The 18,667-nt window shown below is 42.9% G+C and overlaps 2 protein-coding genes across 4 annotated transcripts; both read right to left on the bottom strand.

Moving 5' to 3' along the window:
- Positions 1–835: 835 nt before the first annotated feature.
- On the bottom strand, positions 836–2,180 carry LOC5511326 (tropomyosin-2). Its single transcript, XM_001631681.3, has one exon. It carries the CDS (start codon positions 2,049–2,051, stop codon positions 1,281–1,283), a length of 771 nt encoding a protein of 256 aa, XP_001631731.3. The 5' UTR covers positions 2,052–2,180; the 3' UTR covers positions 836–1,280.
- Positions 2,181–6,375: 4,195 nt separating this feature from the next.
- LOC5511325 (transmembrane protease serine 9) lies at positions 6,376–18,291 on the bottom strand. 3 transcript variants are annotated; one of them, XM_048727105.1, is made up of 9 exons: positions 18,114–18,291; positions 18,010–18,043; positions 14,134–14,250; positions 13,117–13,383; positions 12,251–12,472; positions 8,843–9,016; positions 8,455–8,616; positions 7,648–7,849; positions 6,376–6,627 (listed from the first exon to the last, which is right to left on the bottom strand). In XM_048727105.1, exons 1-9 carry the CDS (start codon positions 18,138–18,140, stop codon positions 6,387–6,389), a joined length of 1,446 nt encoding a protein of 481 aa, XP_048583062.1. In that variant the 5' UTR covers positions 18,141–18,291; the 3' UTR covers positions 6,376–6,386. The 3 variants fall into 3 exon arrangements, with proteins under 3 accessions (XP_048583062.1, XP_048583060.1, XP_048583061.1); XM_048727103.1 differs by lacking the exons at positions 18,010–18,043; positions 18,114–18,291 and adding an exon at positions 15,703–15,769; XM_048727104.1 differs by lacking the exons at positions 18,010–18,043; positions 18,114–18,291 and adding an exon at positions 15,340–15,687.
- Positions 18,292–18,667: the final 376 nt, after the last annotated feature.

The following is an 18,667-nucleotide window of genomic DNA, read 5'->3' as shown; positions in this document are numbered from 1 at the left end:
TGCAAAGGGAGTGAGAAATAAGCTAAAAACTTTTATCATCATCAGCAGCATCACATATCATCATTATTATTGTTATCATTATTGTTGTTGTTATCGAAATTAATGGCCTCGCCTAGGACATAAAAATAGTGGTCCATAATTTTAAGCAAGCAATTATGATACGCGTCTTGTATTACTTATTTGAACATTATTAGACCATCGGACTATTTTGGGTTCGTGGTGGATCTTTAAAAAAAGGTGACAGCCCTTGGGTCAAGTTATCGATATCCGGTCAATTTGTATAAAACGCCCAACTCCTCTCAATATCTTCTTTCTTTGTATACGGTGAATTTGTATAAAACGCTCAACTCCTTTCAATATCTTCCTTCTTTGTATACGTTCAAGGGGAGAAAAAGGTAACCCCTTGCTTTATTTTGAGATCCTTTTTTTCTTGCAAAACGCTCTATTTACCCAGGTTTGACCCGCAAGATGTGTCTTGTTTATACTGCGGCGTTTGCGCGATCTCCAATCTACGTGGTCCCTGATTTTGGATGGTCTTATTTGTGCATTTTAACTATCTTTAAAAAGCGTATACTATCTGCTGCCTACAAATCTACGTGATTCGGACTCGGAGATGACAGAATTGCACTTCAATAAAATAGAGAAGCCATTCATCGGTAATTATATACCATATATGGTGAGCTATCGCGAGCCTTGTCAAGGGTTTCGAACATTATCAGAGCCTGTATTCCAATTCTCATATCAAAGTCTGTTTTGCAAATTCAAGAAAAGTGTTTGATTTGCGAGGTTTCACGCTAGGGGCTGATCGTAAAGCTCTATAATGATTGCAAGTGACTAGCTTCGTGACTTTATTAATGTTGTTACGACAACATATCATAATAATCTATCGAATGCCTCAATTAAAATGTAATACTCTAAATATCTAAGATAAAAATGTTCAACAGATCGCCGGGTTCAGATGTTAGAATACACTCCAGAGCAACGTTTAGATAGGAAGTGTCTCACAGACTTGGTAGAAGAGCTATTTGAGTGAATCTAAAGGTAAGATCTCGCGAAAAATATGCTGAAAATTAGCACAGGTCACGATAGGGTCAAGTTACAAAACAAGAAGCATACAGGGAGAGCTTTTGCAATAAATTAGTTTTCAGCCCCTAGAATTGCACAAGCCGAGTGGGCTTGGCACACGACCCACCTGGTTGTTATACCATTTTACCTACAGCAGTATCTACATATTAGTAATTGTTCGTTATCTGTCCGATAAGGGATATACCCAGTCCTTCCTAGTCGATGCTCTCGTCCACGAGCCCCACCATGTCTTCCATCTCTTTCTCCACGTCTCTCTTCTTGTTACGGAAATCGTCTATTTGTGTGCTCTGTTCATCTAGAAGCCGTTCCAGGGGACCACATCTCCTCTCGGCGTCTTCGGCGCGGACGAGAACCTCTTTCAGTTGCTCGTTGAGGAATCCGATTTTTTCTTCGACCTCTATTTCCCATTGTGACGCGTCGGTGTCCTTTTGCTCTAGCGAGGCCATATTGGTGCTTGCTTCCTCGATGGTTGCTTCTAGGCGTTCGATAGTCTCCAGCGCGCGCTCCAAACGTTCGTTTACTTTTGAGAGCTCGGTCTCCGTAACGACAATTTTTTGGTTGATCTCGGTGTTGTCGTGTTCTTTCTGGTTTACCGTGGCTACCGCTTCCTTTGTCTTTTCTTCTAGCTCCGCCAACCTCTCGTCTCCCTCGAGCTCCACACTTTCCAGCTCACGCACTACGGTCCCGTCCGATTCCTGCTTTTCCTCGAGCGAATCCAGTCTCGCTTTCTTCTCTTCATAAGCCTCGAGAGTTTTATCCAAGTCTTCCGATAACAAGTTGATTCTCTTCTGCATGGAGTCCAGGTCGGATTCATGTTGGTACGCCCTCTCCTCGGCGTCTTTTAACTCCATTTTCGCCATGGCCTCTCTCTCCTCGGCTTCCTCTATCTTGTTCTTAATCCCCTGCATTTTCTCGCGCACTTTGTCCATCATGGTTGCGGCGGCTGAGGATTGAGGAGTCGTCATGTTTTTTTGTCAGAGAACTGTTGTTACTCTACTGTAGTTCTGTGTGCAAGCTACCCGGCAGGTAATCGATAGCGTAATGCCGTCGATGTGCTCGCTATTTATCGCGCTAGACACGGAATCCTTGGAATTCTAGGAGCGCCTTGAGCATTTCTAGTAGCATTCACTCTTTCGAGTGACCCGAGACCTCGGCACCGGCCGCCTCGACCAATCAGCTTGCGAGTTTCGTACGGATAGCAACAGATTGGGTTCCTGCGGAATAAATCCTAACAAGGCAATACCGTCAATTTTGATCATTGAATAGACGGGGCGCTGTAGAATCATCTGGCCGCCAGACGTATACAACATCGTCCATGCTAGGCTCTCATCGACTCTTGCTCTTTTAGTAACATAGTTAAAATGAGGGCCACAAAACAGCAACGGGGGCAATTGAACAACGCTCCTCGTCCTGTCTTAGGTTTCAGGGCATTTTTGCCGTGACTTCTGACCCACAGGAATTTAAAAGTGTGTTTTAAATCGCATCACGGATTGTACACAAATAGTCTTCTTTATTTTTCTTGTACAGGTTTACCTGTGTGCTACGAAAACGCAGAGTTGCTACTCATAGCGCTGATCAAGTAAAGTCGTCTATTTGAACAAGGCGCTCGCTATTCGTGCAAACGACAAGACAGATGTGAACTGCTGTTATCTACTGAATATGTCGCGCCCTTTACAAGCAATCGCAGTATCGCAATAAATGCCTTAATCCGGCATTGTTCTTGTCGCGCTGTCGAATTATGCTTTTAAACGCAAACCTTTGAGATTTCAAGAGTTTGAGATTTTGGTTTGTTTAATATTTTTGTATTCCGTACAACTATGTTTTATCTTTGTCGCTTGCGTTGTCTAATTCGCGGTTCATGAGAAACACTTCAATTATGCTTACGTGCCTCGAGCATATAGGCAAATAAGAAAGTGTTTATTAAATACCCATAGGGGGAGGGGACATCGTTACTCAGGGCCCTCCCCTCCCCCCCCAACAGGATGACTAAGGGGCCTTCGTTTTTTGTTTTTTTTTTTGTTTTTTTGTTTTTTTGGCTGCAGGCTCCCTCCTATCCCTAAGTAATTTAACGAACCTTGCCTAACACCGGGTCTAGGGGGGGGGGAGGAACATTTTGGTTTGAAGAAACGAATTTTGTGATTTTCCCATTCTCAAGCTTTTAATTTTCATCCATGGTGTGTATTTCAGTGTGTGCCCTTGTCACGTGCCCTTGTCACGTGTCCTTGTCACGTGCCCTTGTCACGTGCCCTTGTCACGTGCCTTTGTCACGTGCCCTTGTGTCCTTTCGACCCGTGAGTAGATGTTCTGAGTAACGCCAGAAAATTGTTCGTGCTTTGGGCGATAAAAAAAAGCGAAACAAAAAAATGTATATGAAAAAGCGACAAAAACAAATCAAGTCTGCTAGTCCGCCATTTTTTCGGGTGTGAATAAACGCCGTACAATTCACGACCCCTAAATAAGGGCAAAAGCACTTGCGCATGCGCACCGCGATGTGAAAGTAAAGAGACACAAGCTTTACCAATGGGTGTCCGTACCTTGTATTCTGGACAGATTTCCCAATGCACACCTCCAAGACTTTGACTTTTTTCTGTGTATTTTCCCTCATTCTTGCACTCTTACGAATAGCGGGACGAAATCTTTAAATTTCATGTCACTTAACAAAAAGTCGTTTCAAAATTTAAAAGGCGCATTTGGTATTACTCGCTGAGTACTGCGCCCGGTACACATCTCCCCACCCGAGTTACTTTCGGTCCTTTTTTCATTAAACGTGCAGTCGAAAAGACATGGGAACTAGTTACCAACAATAGTGTATTTTTGAAGTTTGTAAGATAATTTGTGGAGAGAAATAGAATTATTTCCGTTGAAATACTTTTTACCTGATTAGCATGTGTTCATTAATCGCGTGCCAACGCGCCTTAGTATGCGGATACAGCAAACGCGCCTTAGTACGGGGATACAGCTAAGGCGCCTTAGTACGCGGATAAAGATAACGCTCTTAAGGACGCGGATACAGCTAACGCACCTTAGTACGCGGATAAAGATAACGCTCTTAAGGACGCGGATACAGCTAACGCGCCTTAGTACGGGGATAAAGATAACACTCTTAAGGAAGCGGATACAGCTAACGCGCCTTAGTACGGGGATAAAGATAACGCTCTTAAGGACGCGGATACAGCTAACGCGCCTTAGTACGGGGATAAAGATAACGCGCCTTAGTACGCGGATACAGCTAATGCGCCTTAGTACGCGGATAAAGATAACGCTCTGGACGCGGATATAGCTAACGCGCCTTAGTACGGGGATACAGCTAACGCGCCTTAGTACGCGGATACAGCTAACGCGCCTTAGTACGCGGATAAAAATAACGCGCCTTAGTACGGGGATACAGCTAACGCGCCTTAGTACGCGGATATAGCTAACGCGCCTTAGTACGGGGATATAGCTAACGCACCTTAGTACGCGGATACAGCTAACGCGCCTTAGTACGCGGATATAGCTAATGCACCTTAGTACGCGGATAAAGACAACGCGCCTTAGTTCGCGGATACAGCTAACGCGCCTTAGTACGCGGATAAAGATAACGCACTTAAGGACGCGGATATAGCTAACGCGCCTTAGTACGCGGATAAAGATAACGCGCCTTAGTACGCATTACCCCACCACGCTGTTTCAATATAAAAGCAAACCAGGTACTTTCGACTTAATTGGCAATTTAGTATCACAAGACAAACTAAGCGTGTTCAATTGATAAAACCTGGCTTTACTCGCTCTTTACTGGTATCACCACCAGATCTTACTACACTGTATTTTTGTATTACTTTATGCACTGCTTTGACATTTTTATTTTTCTAGTATTTCTACGCATTTTTCAACATAGGATGAAGCTCGAATAAAGTCTCTTTAACCCGTTCCGGCATAAATACATCTCTCTCCTGTCATATTGTACGTCTCTCATGCTTAGCGTGTGAAATATTCAAATATTTTATATATTTAAATTTGCGTTAAGACTGGACAAAAGTAGAGAACACTTTAAGAGTCTATCGCCAGAAATGATAGCGAAAGTTACTGTTACAGGTTGTTATCCTGTTACATATTTCAATTGAGTTTTAGAGTGGTTTTCAAAATCCCGTTCAACAAAATGTAGTTGTTAAAATGTCACGGTAAAGCCAGAACAAAATAGAACAAAGACATTCAGTGTATTAGTACTTAATAAACTAAATAGTATTTCACGGGTTTTTGAAAACCACTCTATGTTTCTGTTATGGTTCAAATACAAACTACCAAAAAATGATTCAATAACTTTCAAGACTCTGTTTTCGCCTTGCGTGACAAGTCTTCTATTGCCCAAAATCATCATCAAAATAGGACTTGCACCTGCGTAGGAAACTAAACCCACTTGAACGAATGTTAAATTCAAGAAATCCTACAATAAAAATAGCCACACTCTATATAACCTTCCAAATCTATCAGGTATTTCAATATTCTTATTAAAAACAAATTAACATAGTAACACGGAAGTCGGATCTGGCATAAGTTTAGACGCCGATCTTTTCATGTACCGTTTGAAATGCTAACGTGGATTGTTTCTTTTTTATTTTATTTCGCGTTCATTAAAAGTTGGCACATGAGAAGAACAGGATTCTACGCTGTCTCAGAGTCTTAAAATAAAATTATTCAGTATAGTTTCTAGTATTATGGTTTGGACAAATGGAAATCAATTAAAAACTACCTTAGACATTTACAAAAATACTTGAAAATATAACGTACGCGTCTTTTGCTGAGCTCACGGAAACGTTCTCTCACGGTCCCAGCCCCACTTTTCAATAACAACAAATTATGGCGAATAATTAGCACATTAACAAGGAATTATGGCGAATAATTAGCATTAACAGCACATTTCACTGGCGCTTCTAGAAATGAAGGGGGATAGGGCTGTTGAGGTTTCTTTCACCGCTGGTGTTGACTGACAGGACCCGAGCAAGAGAAATAGTGTGCCAATGTTTGCATCATCTTTGTTGGCTTCGGGTGCCCAATACTTACCTTTTGTGCTCAAACTACGACAATTACGTGATGCGGTCACGTGATGTTAATATTTACATTTTCACAGAATCGGGCCTCGGTTTGATGTTAGCACTTGTGCAAACCGATGAAGATTTTGTGTTCATTAAACCACCTGTATCACGTGGGTGTTTGGCAGCATGTTCGCTATACAGCGTATACTTTGTATACTTCTTTGTACAGACGATGGGATTTATGTTTCCACAGGGATCCCGCAAAACGTCTCCGTGTTTTGCTCCCTTTCACCTGTCCAGTTTGAGGCTGCCGCGTATCCAAGGCATGAACTCGTTCACATTGGTGTACACGCCGTACTTGTAAGGCATAGCACATTTCTCACCCCAACTAACGATGCCCGCGAGCAACCAGCGGTTATCATCGCCAGGACACATCAGAGGTCCCCCACTATCGTATGCGCATGCGTCGATGCCACCCTCTCGATAGCCTGCGCAGATAAACCTCTTTCCGATCTTGCCGGCGTAGGACCTATCAATAAAACACACATCAAATACGCTCTGCGCTATATACGGTTATGTTTCAACTGTTTCTGTACAACCCGGAGAAGTAAGATCACTTGGCAATTTTACGGAGAGATATCGACATGAACTAGCCAACCAGCGTGGTGAAATAATGTTTCAAAATACTGGGAAACAAGGCATAGTTGCTAAGGTGTTTCGTGATCCGGTATGGCTGCTTAGGTGTTTCGTGATCCGGTATGGTTGCTTAGGTGTTTAGTGATCCGGTATGGTTGCTTAGGTGTTGCGTGATCCGGTATGGTTGCTAAGGTGTTGCGTGATCCGGTATGGTTGCTTAGGTGTTTCGTGATCCGGTATGGTTGCTAAGGTGTTGCGTGATCCGGTATGGTTGCTAAGGTGTTTCGTGATCCGGTATGGTTACTTAGGTGTTTCGTGATCCGGTATGGTTACTTAGGTGTTTCGTGATCCGGTATGGTTGCTTAGGTGTTTCGTGATCCGGTATGGTTGCTTAGGTGTTTCGTGATCCGGTATGGTCGCTTAGGTGTTTCGTGATCCGGTATGGTTGCTTAGATGTTTCGTGGTCCGGTATGGTTGCTAAGGTGTTTCGTGATCCGGTATGGTTGCTTAGGTGTTTCGTGATCCGGTATGGTTGCTTAGGTGTTTCGTGATCCGGTATGGTTGCTTAGATGTTTCGTGGTCCGGTATGGTTGCTAAGGTGTTTCGTGATCCGGTATGGTTGCTTAGGTGTTTCGTGATCCGGTATGGTTGCTTAGGTGTTTCGTGATCCGGTATGGTTGCTTAGGTGTTTCGTGATTCGGTATGGTTGCTAAGGTGTTTCGTGATCCTGTATGGTTGCTAAGGTGTTTAGTGATCCGGTATGGTTACTTAGGTGTTTCGTGATCCGCTTATTTTCATTTGTGGTGGTGGTGCGGTGATAGGTCTGTCGCGCCTAGGAAAAGCTAATACTTGTAACCAATTAGTGTCGGTGCCTTTTCGTAGACAAACTTGCGATTCGGGTAAAGACACTTACAGATTAGAGTTGCATGTATGAAGGGATACAAGGTCGACCCAGGCCTCTCGGAGTACAGGCGACGCGCTTCCATTCCAGGCCGTTTTGCCCCAACCCGCGATGACGCAACGTTTTCCAGGCTTGAAGAATTTGAAATTATCCGGCGTGCAAATCGGGCTGACATGACGCCCTAGTTTCACCGATCGGGAGAGTCGGACCAAAGCTAACAATAGAAATAGACCACTTTAGCTACGTGAATATCAAGTCCCCCTCTACGTGTTGAACTAGTAAGATGCATCGTGAACTACCCGACCCCTCCCCCTCTACGTGTTGAACTAGTAAGACGCATTGTGAACTACCCGACCCCTTCCCCCTCTACGGCGTGAACTAGTCAGACGCATTGTGAACTACCCGACCCATCCCCATCTACGGCGTGAGCTAGTAAGACGCATCGTGAACTACCCGACCCCTCCCCCTCTACGGCGTGAACTAGTAAGACGCATCGTGAACTACCCCACCCCTCCCCCTCTACGGCGTGAACTAGTAAGACGCATCGTGAACTACCCGACCCATCCCCATCTACGGCGTGAACTAGTAAGACGCATCGTGAACTACCCCACCCCTCCCCGGCTACGGCATGAGTTAGTAAGACGCATCGTGAACTACCCGACCCATCCCCATCTACGGCGTGAACTAGTAAGACGCATCGTGAACTACCCCACCCCTCCCCCGCTGTGGCGTGAGCTAGTAAGACGCTAGAAAGCCTGTTTCTCTGAGGCATATCGTCAAATCCAGACGCCACAAGCCTTCGCAGGAGAGTAATCTTACCAATGTCGTAGTCCCCTGGATGTGAGTTATTCCCCGGGATGTACCGGGGATGGATCTTGATCTGCGCTACTTTGAGTATTTTCTCCGTGCGATCATTCTTATGAAAGGAGTGCTCTCCCAGCCGTACCTGCCAGTGCCTTGGGTTCCGAGAAGAGTGTTTACCTACACGATAGGACCACATTAGGAACAAGTTTTAAAATCTCCTGAAGACATAGAAGACAGCAGGTAACGTAAAAACAACCTCAAAGTTGTTCAGTATTTGGCGCAAAAATGAATCCAAGTAAATAATTTATAATTTGCAGAAACTAGGCATTGTGGAGCGGCGGACGCTGTCTATGCCTTTTTTTCTTCTAGGGATATGTTAAGTTGAAACATGTCATTCACTTACTGAAGCAGTGTGCCGCCGTAACCACCCACTGAGACTTGATAACGGACCCCCCGCAGCGATGATGTGTGCCGTTCAGGAATAATGCTGCCTGCCAGGGCCACGCCCCCTTCGCACTCTCGATCCCCCCTACGATGCGCCTCTTTCGGGTATAGGTTTTGCGTCCACATTGACCCGCTGATGGAAAAACATAAACGTTAGGGTTAACAGGTCTGTCTGTCCGCCGGTCATTCTTGTTTTTCAGCACCTCCTACCAGCTTACTTACCCTGGATTTGACCATGTTTTACCCTGGATTTGACCATGTCTTACCCTGGATTTGACCATGTATTACCCTAGATTTGACCATGTCTTGCCCTGGATTTGACCATGTCTTACCCTAGATTTGACCATGTCTTACCTTGGATTTGACCATGTCTTACCCTGGATTTGACCATGTATTACCCTAGATATGACCATGCCTTACCTTGGATTTAACCATGTCTTACCCAGGATTTGACCATGTCTTACCCTGGATTTGACCTTGTCTCACCCTGGATTTGACCATGTTTTACCCTGGATTTGATAATGTCTTACCTTGGATTTGACCATGTCTTGCCCTGGATTTGACCATGTCGTACCCTGGATTTGACCATGTATTACCCTGGATTTGACCATGTCTTACCCTGGATTTGACCATGTCTTACCTTGTATTTGACCATGTCTTACCCTGGATTTGACCATGTATTACCCTAGATTTGACCATGTCTTGCCCTGGATTTGACCATGTCTTACCCTGGATTTGACCATGTATTACCCTGGATTTGACCATGTCTTACCCTGGATTTGACCATGTATTACCCTGGATTTAACCATGTCTTACCCTGGATTTGACCATGTCTTACCTTGTATTTGACCATGTCTTACCAACCTTTATTTGACTGTCTTTCCCTGGATTTGACCACGTCTTACCCTGGATTTGACCATGTCTTACCCTGGATTTGACCATGTATTACCCTAGATTTGACCATGTCTTGCCCTGGATTTGACCATGTCTTACCCTAGATTTGACCATGTCTTACCTTGGATTTAACCATGTCTTACCCTGGATTTGACCATGTCTTACCCTGGATTTGACCTTGTCTCACCCTGGATTTGACCATGTTTTAACCTGGATTTGACCATGTCTTACCTTGGATTTGACCATGTCTTGCCCTGGATTTGACCATGTCGTACCCTGGATTTGACCATGTATTACCCTGGATTTGACCATGTCTTACCCTGGATTTGACCATGTCTTACCTTGGATTTAACCATGTCTTACCCTGGATTTGACCATGTCTTACCCTGGATTTGATCAGGTATCACCCTGGATTTGACCATGTCTTACCCTGGATTTGACCATGTCTTACCTTGTATTTGACCATGTCTTACCCTGGATTTGACCATGTATTACCCTAGATTTGGCCATGTTTTGCCCTGGATTTGACCATGTCTTACCCTGGATTTGACCATGTATTACCCTGGATTTGACCATGTCTTACCCTGGATTTGACCATGTATTACCCTGGATTTGACCATGTCTTACCCTGGATTTGACCATGTCTTACCCTGGATTTGACAATGTATTACCCTAGATTTGACCATGTCTTACCCTGGATTTGACCATGTCTTGCCCTGGATTTGACCATGTCTTACCCTGGATTTGACCATGTATTACCCTAGATTTGACCATGTCTTGCCCTGGATTTGACCATGTCTTACCCTAGATTTGACCATGTCTTACCTTGGATTTAACCATGTCTTACCCTGGATTTGACCATGTCTTACCCTGGATTTGACCTTGTCTCACCCTGGATTTGACCATGTTTTAACCTGGATTTGACCATGTCTTACCTTGGATTTGACCATGTCTTGCCCTGGATTTGACCATGTCGTACCCTGGATTTGACCATGTATTACCCTGGATTTGACCATGTCTTACCCTGGATTTGACCATGTCTTACCTTGGATTTAACCATGTCTTACCCTGGATTTGACCATGTCTTACCCTGGATTTGACCATGTATCACCCTGGATTTGACCATGTCTTACCCTGGATTTGACCATGTCTTACCTTGTATTTGACCATGTCTTACCCTGGATTTGACCATGTATTACCCTAGATTTGGCCATGTTTTGCCCTGGATTTGACCATGTCTTACCCTGGATTTGACCATGTATTACCCTGGATTTGACCATGTCTTACCCTGGATTTGACCATGTATTACCCTGGATTTGACCATGTCTTACCCTGGATTTGACCATGTATTACCCTGGATTTGACCATGTCTTACCCTGGATTTGACCATGTCTTACCCTGGATTTGACAATGTATTACCCTAGATTTGACCATGTCTTACCCTGGATTTGACCTTGTCTTACCCTGGATTTGACTATGTCTTACCCTGGATTTGCCCATGTCTTACCTTGGATTTGACCATGTCTTGCCCTGGATTTGACCATGTCTTACCCTGGATTTGACCATGTATTACCCTAGATTTGACCATGTCTTGCCCTGGATTTGACCATGTCTTACCCTAGATTTGACCATGTCTTACCTTGGATTTAACCATGTCTTACCCTGGATTTGACCATGTCTTACCCTGGATTTGACCTTGTCTCACCCTGGATTTGACCATGTTTTAACCTGGATTTGACCATGTCTTACCTTGGATTTGACCATGTCTTACCCTGGATTTGACCATGTATTACCCTAGATTTGACCATGTCTTACCCTGGATTTGACCTTGTCTTACCCTGGATTTGACTATGTCTTACCCTGGATTTGCCCATGTCTTACCTTGGATTTGACCATGTCTTGCCCTGGATTTGACCATGTCTTACCCTGGATTTGACCACGTATTACCCTAGATTTGACCATGTCTTGCCCTGGATTTGACCATGTCTTACCCTGGATTTGACCATGTCTTACCCTGGATTTGACCCTGGATTTGACCATGTCGTACCCTGGATTTGACCATGTCTTACCTTGGATTTAACCATGTCTTACCCTGGATTTGACCATGTCTTACCCTGGATTTGACCATGTATCATCCTGGATTTGACCATGTCTTACCCTGGATTTGACCATGTCTTACTTTGTATTTGACCATGTCTTACCCTGGATTTGACCATGTATTACCCTGGATTTGACCATGTCTTACCCTGGATTTGACCATGTCTTACCCTGGATTTGACCATGTCTTACCCTGGATTTGACCATGTCTTACCTTGTATTTGACCATGTCTTACCCTGGATTTGACTGAACACGTCTTAACCTTTATTTGTCTGTCTTTCCCTGGATTTGACCACGTCTTACCCTGGATTTGACTGTCTTACCCTGGATGTGACCATGTGTTGCCCTGGATTTGACTGTCTTCCAATGTCTTACCATGTCTGCAGTTGGGTCGCTTGCCCTTGACCTTCGTTCCGCTGATCTCCCGTCCCTCGCTGTCCACGCACCAGCACTTATGCACTCCTCCTGAAGAGGACTTGCACTGCACGCGTTTGAACGCGCCATTCCTCTTGCACCGCGGTACAAACACGTGTAGTATGCGCCTGCGCAACAACAGACGACGTTGACGTCTCTTTTCGCATCTGCTGATGCGTGAAACTGTGAAACAATAGAGAATGCTTTATTTGTTTTTTACAGTATTACAGGTCTTTTAACTCTGTTATAGTCCCTTCTCCTTATGGCTTATGCTTGAAACCAAGACAACTTCTTCTAACGATGATCTTATTTCTAACTTGAGATTATCTTATCGTCTAGTAGAACTTCTACCATAGCAATCCTTCGGAGATTTGTCTAGTTCTTGGATCATATTAAAAAAGGTTAATCCTCACAACATTTTCAAGGGCCCATTTTAATATTTCATGCTGAAGGGGTTAAAAGTAATTGCTATTTTGATGGTGATGATGATAATGAAGACAAGGATGCGGTGATGGCAAGGATGATTACGTATGCCATAAAACCAGTCCTTGAAGTGCCGCCATGTTGTGCTGTGTAGACACACCGTAAACTTCCTTATAGTTTATAATCTATATTATTAAAAGCGCTACGTCTGTTCAGCGAACGCTTTTGATGGTCCAGCGATTGACGTCATCAACCTGCACTTAGCTTTGAACGAGAATTCTTGCAGGCGCCGTCATCAAAAACACAGAAAAAAACATTCCTCAAACCCTGAGAAGTATTCTGAAAACTCGCTAACTGTGCGAGATATCTAAGTATATCGACATGTGTTGGTCATGATGACTCACCCCCCGAGTCGCTTTCTTCCTCCTCCTCCTCTTCTGGCGGAAAGACATTATGGCTAGGGCTGGGCCGGCTGAAATCTACTGTGACGTCACCACCAACTTTCTTGCCGGTGTTCTTGTCCACCCTCCAGCATTTCGTGACGCCGCGTCTTCGAGCGCATTGGGTCTCGCTGTACGTTCCGTCATTGCTGCAGTTTGGTACATAACCTTCTTCATCATCCCCGATTGCAGAATACTCCAGCTTGGCCTTCTGACAGTGGGTTAGCGCCACTGGAACAATGAGAAAGCACGGAATGAATGAATGAATTGATTCAAGTTTTTTATGTATTTGCATTACTAGTAGGAGGAGGATGGTCTCAGAAATCCAAATTACAGTTAACTAGCACATAAAACACACTTTAGTTTAACAATGGGGAGATGTTATTTTTCTGATTTATTCCTACAAGAATGGCATGATATACTCATATTATTCAGCACTTTAATTGCCTTCCTTTTTGTAAGTGTAGTGTCCAAATAGTCATCATGAGTAAAAAGCTTTGGATTAGTGCCTGATAAACTTTAATCTTAATTTTTTTTTTCTTACTTGGTATCTCAGTCATTAACATGTTACTGTTTTTACGAAGGCGGAGTTATATTTGTGCAATCGTTATTTAGGTCCCTGATACAGTGTGACGCGCGCTACCGTGGCCACTTGGCACTTTTGTGAAGGGAGCCAATAAGGATGCGAGAAACATGACAAATGATTGGCGCTAACTGCACTCCACAGCCAGCGTGACAAAGAAATGATTCGGTGCACGTCAGAACACGAATTCCCCAAGTTATAAAGTTCTTGTGGATGTAAGCCAATCTCGCACGATGATTGGCCAGAACTAAGTCTTGGTGGCCACGGTAGCACAAGTCGTAATGGCGTTAAAAAAGACATCTTCTTTCGACGTATCGCCGACCTTGGCCTGTAGTGTAATCCCTTTCTCTTTTATCGTAATAAATCAAAAAAACGCACACATCGTCTTTGTCACATACCGCATTTCCTATAACACCCGGAGACGCAGCAGACGTGGTCTGGCTGACATTGCCCATCAGAAAAGCACTCATATCGACAGCCTCTGGCTGGAGCCTTGAAGGTACTCGGACATCTACCTGCAATCAAACATGAAGTTTTGTCAATTGAAACAGTTGCCTGAGAACTGAAGCGTTACCAAGACTTCAACTGAGTTTTACCCTGTGAGGGTCTGTTAGCAGACTGTGTCTTATTTGGCTTCGCAATGTTTTGGTAACACTAAATGCCATGGCAGTTAGTATCTCAGAGTTTATTAGGCAAACCAGCAGTAGAGTGGTCAGAAGGCTAGTGTCTTACAGTATTGTTTATAATTATGAATTTGAAACTAAATGGACAGTTTTGAATATGGTTGTCAGTGTTTAGCTGTATTTGCAAAGATCTCTGGTTTTACTATCATCTTATTTCAGTGGAGAGATCGCGCACTTACTATCTTCTCCCCCCTCCCTCATTTTTTATATGTTATCATTATTTTAACAGTGGCCTTTCTCGAGAGCGGTGCTTTATGCTCAGATAAGAGTTTCTGTGGGAGATAGAGAGATTGGTAGAAAAAAAACAGTGCAACAAACGTTATTTGATATACATCTAATGACACCAAAAGTCAAATTTTTTTTAATGTTCACTGTTGTTCTTTCGCTACATGATTATTTGTTAATATTGCAATTCTGGCTCTGGAAAATACACTCACAGGATGTTGTTCTTTTGATGATATTGAGTACACTCGGAAGTCTAAACATGCATTTGATAAGATTTTTGCATTAACTTCTGAATTGTTAATGAGACTGTACAAATGTAAGATAAGGATAAAGACCAAAGCTGCAAAAAATGTCAAACCGTGAAATGCAAAATAGAATTTTCTTTCTTGTATCCTAATAGCCTTTTCTGAAAATGTCAGTCAAAATTGTCTTGAATTACACGGAAAGCCTTTAAGGATGTGATCTCATCTTTTTAAAAGGTGAAGTTGTTGCTTTTCCCTGGAAATAAAAAACCTATAATCACGACTGTCCCTGCACGTACGTTGAATATAATTTCTTGAAAATATAATATATTCTAAGCCAATATATTAAAATACAAAATAGGCACATTTCAGATTAATGGCAAAATTCACTACATATCGTTGAGAAACAAAATGATTAAAAGACAAAGTAGAAATGGCAAAAAGTACATCTCACCATAATCCCTACGAGGTCCAAGGAAGACCCTAGCTCTGACGTCCATCGCCAACAGCTCAGCGACCAGAAACACAAGGAAAGCGCACATTGCGAAAGACTGTGCTAAACTGTGCCACAAAACTTATTGCTCTGTGGGATTTTTTCTCGAGTTAATAACGAGACAGAGACGTCATGGCGACATCCGCTCCATTCGATTCCGACTTTTCTCATAAAACGCACAGGAAAGGTGTCACAGTCGACAGGTAACAATACCGAAGAGTACGGCTTGTCACATTATAACATGCACAGATATTCTGATTGGCCCCAGGCTCACCGCTCAAACTCCGTGATATTCATTTAATAAAAAATCAAACCTGAACTTACTGTACATATTTTTGGGTATCGGAAGTTTGATGCAATCATGTGGTGCCATCATGTCACAGGAAGTCAGTGAATACACGGAAGGGACACAACTACCGGTGTGGTCACGTGACGTTTTGGATTGTGGATACATGGTGTCAGCGGTCATAAATTAAGGTTACCTCGCTAAATATATTTTCACTGCTTATCAATGCTAATGTTTTGTAATCGAAGAGAAGTTTGAATTTCGATTGAGTGATGCTGCTTGCGCACTGATCATTTCCAAAATAATAATAATATACGGCCACCTGGATGTTACGTGGATTATAAAACATGACATAAAAATGCGTCTTTATTCATATCATACATTTATTGACGGTCTTATTCGCCTTATTCGGAGATTGAATACGATTTTTGGGAAATCCGCTACAATAATGTTCATGCACTTTTGATCGTTGAACGAAGCTTGCAGGGAATATCTTTTCTTGATTAGGCCCTAGGCCCACTCTTTTTACTACTTCTACCACAGGTAGTCATGCGAACTCGCCCCAGTCCCCGAAAAGTAGAAGGAATTGCTATGCCCTGAAAATCGAGAGAGTGGGGTACATTCTAGGGCCATTATCAATGCTTGTCGTTTTACCAAATGATCTGAAAGAGCCTAGGTTGAGGGCGGAACACCTGTGATGTTCTAACACGTTAGGGCCTCGGCGTACTCAGTTTTTGTTTTTTCACTGCATAAGGGTTTCAAGGTTACCCACTCCTACTGTGCGCTTCTCACCCTCCCCTCCCCCAGTACAATGTTGTTCAATTCGGGCTGTCAGAATTTGAGCACGGTTACATCCAACATTGAAAGGGGGGAAGGGGGGTTTTAATGTAAATTGTCTTGGGAAAAAAGCTAGTTGACTAACGATAGATACCGAAAAATCCGCCTTTTTTTAGGGGCGCGACAACTAGTTTTGTCCAGCATTGTAGACCTTTACGACTATCCCGGAAATTTCTTTCCAAACTCCTGTATCTTACAAACTGTGCAACACTCACAGAAAGTCTGAGGCACTCTTGTATTGCAGCACAACAACCCTACTAAAGCGCCAGATTAGCGAACAAATGCAGCGAAAACAGGCCTTTGCAACGAGGAAGCTGAAAGTAAATATAATCACAACCCAGCGACATTGTTATGTCGTCCGCGCTATAGAATAATTCCCACGGTGTGCTAGTGTATAAGAAGACTATGAAAAGACGGCACTTGTCTGCTTAAAACAACTCAGTCCTCCTGATAATGAGATATGGAAATTGATAAGCAAGCTTAAACATTTACCCTCGCCTAAACGTTTATATAACCGCGCCAAGTGTAATTTGGCCCAGTAACTGACAATGAAATGATTCATGTTTTTTGGGGTTATTTTTTTTTTTGCCTTTGCTGTGGAACAAATGAAAAGAGGGTGAAGAGAATTCATGGAAAATAATTGTTGAATGTGCCCCGTGAAGCAACATTTCCATCAGAAAATCTATTCAGCATTAGAAGAAAAAACGATAGATTTAGGTATCTGTTGCGGTATCTATAGATATCCCGAGGAGCAAGCTCTCTATGACATTGACTTCAGCGTTCATTCGTCTGCCATGCTCGCAGGTATCTAAGCGACTCAGTTAGCGCAGAAAGCTCTCGCATAAGCAAAGCGTTGTCTAAATTATCATTTGCAAACCTAAGGCTCGTGTTTGACTACCTGTCTGTCGAAGGGTTGGCTGACTTTCTCATTCGATAACTCGTACTACCTGCAGAGTCGTTCAATTATATGATTTTTATTTACGCACGTTTATACAAAGCCATACAATGTTCTTTGTCATGAATAATTAAGCATGCAGTGCTGTCATATTGGTTTTATGTTTTACGCAATCACGTTATGATATAGTTTTTTACAGAGAATCTTAGACGTTTTTTCCGCTTCTTGGAGGTCAGAACTACATATTGTTTTATGCACATTTTTCTTGTTGAAAAGCATGTATGATATCTTTTTTGCTGTTTTACATCTTCCTTGGAAACTCCTTATAACTCCTTCAAAAATGCGTTGTTAGGCGCATTTTTAAAAGGGAACGATACTGCGAAAATGTATCTTTGTTTGTGTGTTAAGTGGTATAGCGGTGATATCATGATTGTATGTATCTTAGTTTTTATCTTAAACATTTCAGTCAATTAAAGACATGTATAACGTTATCACTGTTAACACCCACGCACGGAATAAGGGATAAACAGATATCCAACGTTGAACAATAGAGTCCTGTCTCGACACTAAGACGACACTAAGATATAAATGTGTGAAGAAAACCAGCACTTACCCGCGGATCCCACGAACACCACACAGCAAAGAATCTGCAGGCAAGAATAACACGATTATCGCCTGCATGTACGAAATCTTACCCACTATCAATTACAAACTCACCGTGCAAAAAGTCGTCAGGCGTATCATTTCCCTTGCAGGTCTCAGGTCCAAAGTTCAATGAAGTACACGAGCGTTAGCGTTTTCTTCATTTACAGAAGTACATGGCACTCGAAATGACCAAAATTCTGAATATTATCCGGCAAGTCTAGCAGATAGAACCTGTAAAAAGGCCTGGCCTCGTTCAATTATAAATAGCTCTTACCGAATGCTGTCTCGACCAATCAGAGAGGAGTATAGGTGAGTACAGGTGCAGACTTATTGCAGTAATTAATTAAAGGCACAGAGCTACTAATCTTCACTAGTAGATTTAATTATGGCTTGTTTGCCACGGGGCCAATGTCATTTTGTGGAGAGCATATCCAGCACGTGCTATGGCCTTTAGGGCTCTTCAAGAAAAATGAAATATTCTCAAGAAAGGTACCCCTAAAATCATATCCAAGTAATACTCTGAGTTTAGCGAAAAAGGAAAAGCACTGTGACATTAGTATTTTTTTTATTTAGTATCTAAGTATACAACCATATTACATGTCAATATTTGCTATAAAAAAATAGTG

This window comes from Nematostella vectensis, chromosome 4 (genome assembly GCF_932526225.1).
Source record: "Nematostella vectensis chromosome 4, jaNemVect1.1, whole genome shotgun sequence".
NCBI lineage: Eukaryota > Metazoa > Cnidaria > Anthozoa > Actiniaria > Edwardsiidae > Nematostella > Nematostella vectensis.
The sequence above is the reverse complement of the archived record's forward strand: the minus strand, read 5'-3'. Positions and strand labels throughout refer to the sequence as shown.

Excerpts from the sequence above, each read along its gene's own strand:
- LOC5511326 (XM_001631681.3), bottom strand. The coding sequence starts at position 2,051 with ATGACGACTCCTCAATCCTCAGCCGCCGCAACCATGATGGACAAAGTG.
- LOC5511325 (XM_048727104.1), bottom strand. The coding sequence starts at position 15,427 with ATGTGCGCTTTCCTTGTGTTTCTGGTCGCTGAGCTGTTGGCGATGGAC. Across the intron at positions 13,384-14,133 it reads CGGGTGTTATAGGAAATGCG|TGGCGCTAACCCACTGTCAG; the intron begins GTATGTGACAAA and ends TCATTGTTCCAG. Across the intron at positions 8,617-8,842 it reads TACGGCGGCACACTGCTTCA|GTAAACACTCTTCTCGGAAC; the intron begins GTAAGTGAATGA and ends CCTATCGTGTAG.